At 59.9% G+C, this 3567-nt stretch overlaps 1 protein-coding gene across 1 annotated transcript; it reads left to right on the top strand.

Moving 5' to 3' along the window:
- Positions 1-1647: 1647 nt before the first annotated feature.
- POU4F3 (POU class 4 homeobox 3) lies at positions 1648-2980 on the top strand (the record flags this gene model as incomplete). Its single annotated transcript, XM_082726050.1, has 2 exons — positions 1648-1767; positions 2084-2980. The coding sequence occupies 2 exons, from the start codon at positions 1648-1650 to the stop codon at positions 2978-2980; spliced, it is 1017 nt and encodes a 338-aa protein (XP_082582176.1).
- Between the last annotated feature and the right edge of the window lie 587 nt (positions 2981-3567).

The raw sequence follows: 3567 nt of genomic DNA, 5'->3' as shown, positions 1-3567 counted from the left end.
CCCGCGCTTGTAGGGAGCTCAGACCTAGGCAGGATTTCCTCTTAGGCCAAGGGCTGGCCCCTCCTCGCCCAACCACTACGTTCACGTCTGGGAAACCCGGCCCTCACACGCGGGCGCTCAGGCCTAGCCCGCAGGCTGGTGAGAACTCCGAAACCCCAAAGCCGCTCCTGAGCAGAGGCGGGGTGGGCGTCAGAGGCGAGGTGGGCTCAGCTGGGCGCGCAGGGCTCCGCTCCGAACCCCCGGAGGGCGGCGCTGCCCGGGTACCAAGACTCTCCATCCATTATTCACGATGTTTACTATCGCGGGGAAAGGAGAGGGAAGGAGAGGGGATCAGAGCAGAGGGGAGGCGGGGGCGGGGCACTAACCCGGGAGCACTCCGTTCCCTGAAACTTCGTGAGGAAGACAAAGTGCAGAATCGTGAAGAAGCTGGGAAGTCAGACGTGGCGCCTCACACACAGTAGGCCATCAGTAAAACTTCGTGGAATGGATAACCGAAGAGTGAGTGAATGGCTCTGCTCCCAACCAGCTCTGTGATCTTGGGCGAATCACTTAACTCCTCTGACCCTCGTTCTCCTCAACCTTAAAACAGAGTCAGTACGAACTCCGTAGGGTGTGAGAATACCACGAGCTAAGTCTCAGAACAACCTAGCACGTAATAGGAGCTCAAAAATGGTAGCTATTGTTTTGGGGGAATGGGGCTCCCAAGCGTTGGCAGCCCAGCAGAAGTGTACTGACTGACATCTAAGGCGGATGCGCAGCCCCGAGCTGTTACTAAACAGTACTCAGGAAGCTTCCTTTGACTGACGGGTTGGGGAAAGGGTGGGAGGGGGGCAAGTTATCTTTCTCTAGCGAAGGCAAGAACTGCGATCTTGGGGAGGAAGCCTCAGGCCTCCAGGACCGGGCGGGCAGTTACTTCCCCCATCTCCACCCCGCTGGGCGATTGAGGTCACCTGGGGCTCATTCTGGCAGCCCCTCACCCTCCCTGGAGCCCGTCTGGGTGCTTGGAGGCGCCTCTTCGCTGAGCGGCGGGGCCGGACTCTCGTGGACCGCTCGGGCGTGGGGCCAGGAGCGCCCTGGAAATGGGCAGTTTGGCGGCAGCCTGGCCGACAGGTGTGTGTGTGTGTGTGTGTGTGTGTGTGTGTGTGTGTGTAGTAAGGTCAGCTTCCTGGCCGCGCTCAGCCCGGGGCTGCCCTTCGATGGGGCAGTCTGAGTTGGGACAGGACAGAGAGGCTTGAGACTTTGGGGGAAACAAGTCCTCCAAGAAGAAGAAAGAATCCGGAAGGTCGGCCGCGCTGGAGCCAGGCGGGGCGGGGCGGGCCTGGAGAGGCCAGGCTGGGCCGGGGTATAAATGCTGTTGGCGGGGGCGGCCGTGGCGGGCGCACAGAGGCGCGCCTAGAGCTGCTGCCTGGCCTCGCCTCCCGGGCCGCCCCTGCGAGTCCAGGGCGCGTGAGCACGCCTGCGCGCGCCCGGTCCCTTCCTGGCAGGCTGCTTGTAAGATGAGTGAAGAAGCAGGTGGGGGAGAGGGGAGGCAGCGAGCGAGAGGGCGAGGGGAGCGCGGGCGCTGAGCGGCGCTCACTTGGAGCGCGGCGAGCGAGCGAGAAGAGCCTGATCCATGTCCCTCGCTGCCTCCCTGCCAGGCGCGCGAAGATGATGGCCATGAACGCCAAGCAGCCTTTCGGCATGCACCCGGTGCTTCAAGAACCCAAATTCTCCAGCCTGCACTCCGGTTCCGAGGCCATGCGCCGAGTCTGTCTCCCAGCCCCGCAGGTACGTAGTGGAGCATAATTACCGCTCTAAGGCACATTTTTGACAGGCACTAGCTTCATGTTTTTTTCATGTCGCCCAGAACAATCGCCGCTGTCTGAACCTCTCTCCTTGTCTCCCCTGCGCTCTCTCCCGGCGCGCTCCCTCTCTCATTCATGTCTCTCTGATCCACACGTCTGTTCCAGCAGAGCCTCTGTCTCCGTATTAATTTTTATGACCTGGGCTTTGAGGAGAGGCATCTCGGTTGCTTGAAAATGTGTTTTAATCCTGAGTTGACAGTATTCCCCACTGACCGTGCTGTGCGCCTTCTCGCTTGCAGCTGCAGGGTAATATATTTGGAAGCTTTGATGAGAGCCTGCTGGCACGCGCCGAAGCTCTGGCGGCGGTGGATATCGTCTCCCACGGCAAGAACCATCCGTTCAAGCCCGACGCCACCTACCATACCATGAGCAGCGTGCCCTGCACGTCCACTTCGTCCACCGTGCCCATATCCCACCCGGCCGCGCTCACCTCGCACCCGCATCACGCCGTGCACCAGGGCCTCGAGGGCGACCTGCTAGAGCACATCTCTCCCACGCTGAGCGTGAGCGGTTTGGGAGCCCCAGAGCATTCGGTGATGCCGGCGCAGATCCACCCGCACCACCTGGGCGCCATGGGCCACCTGCACCAGGCCATGGGCATGAGTCACCCACATGCCGTGGCGCCTCACAGCGCCATGCCCGCATGCCTCAGCGACGTGGAGTCGGACCCCCGAGAGCTCGAGGCCTTCGCCGAGCGCTTCAAGCAGCGGCGCATCAAGCTGGGGGTGACCCAGGCGGACGTGGGCGCGGCTCTAGCCAACCTCAAGATCCCCGGAGTAGGCTCGCTCAGCCAGAGCACCATTTGCAGGTTCGAGTCTCTCACTCTCTCACACAACAACATGATCGCGCTCAAGCCCGTGCTCCAGGCCTGGCTGGAGGAAGCCGAGGCCGCCTATCGAGAGAAAAACAGCAAGCCAGAGCTCTTCAACGGCAGTGAGCGGAAGCGCAAACGCACGTCCATCGCGGCGCCGGAGAAGCGCTCGCTGGAGGCCTATTTCGCCATCCAGCCGCGGCCCTCATCTGAGAAGATCGCGGCCATCGCCGAGAAACTGGACCTTAAAAAGAACGTGGTGAGGGTCTGGTTTTGCAACCAGAGACAGAAACAGAAACGAATGAAGTACTCGGCTGTCCACTGACTGCTGTGGGGCGCAGCGTCCTGGGCTGGGAGAGCTGAGTGTACACCACCCCCCGCGTGGGGGTGGGGGGGGGAATGGTTATGGGGGACCCCAAGACGTTTCCTGGCAGGTCAGGCTCTCTCCCCCGAAGCCACAGACTTTCCCCTTTATCCCACCTGGTTGCCTCCCGGCCTTCTCTTTCTCTTCTTTCCTTTCTGTTCCCAGCGGAAAATTATGGCGCTAAGAAAAAAATTTATGAAGGGGAGGCCTGGAGGGATTAGCTCTGTCCCTGGTGCTGAAAATAGCTTTCGCGCGCTGGGCTGCGCGACCTCAGGGCGGGAGCCCAAATGCAGGGATGGTGAATTGACCTGACAGCACGACTTTGGGGGTGATGGCGCCACTTTGCTAAGCGCGATTAGACAAAAGCTGAAAGGATGCGCAGGCAGTGATAAATAATAACACAAAGTCTAACTGGGGCACAAACATGTACTGGAGATTTATTTAGAGTATATAAAATACATGTATGTTTCCAAAGGATAGCCTTATACTCCTTTCCCCTCTTAAATTTTGTCCATCTCATCCTTAAGTTCTCTAAGGTAGCATGGACT

The sequence above is a fragment of the Mustela nivalis genome, assembly GCF_964662115.1.
Source record: "Mustela nivalis genome assembly, chromosome: 3".
Classification (NCBI taxonomy): domain Eukaryota; kingdom Metazoa; phylum Chordata; class Mammalia; order Carnivora; family Mustelidae; genus Mustela; species Mustela nivalis.
Note: the sequence above shows the minus strand (reverse complement) of the source record. Positions and strands in the feature narration are given on the sequence as shown.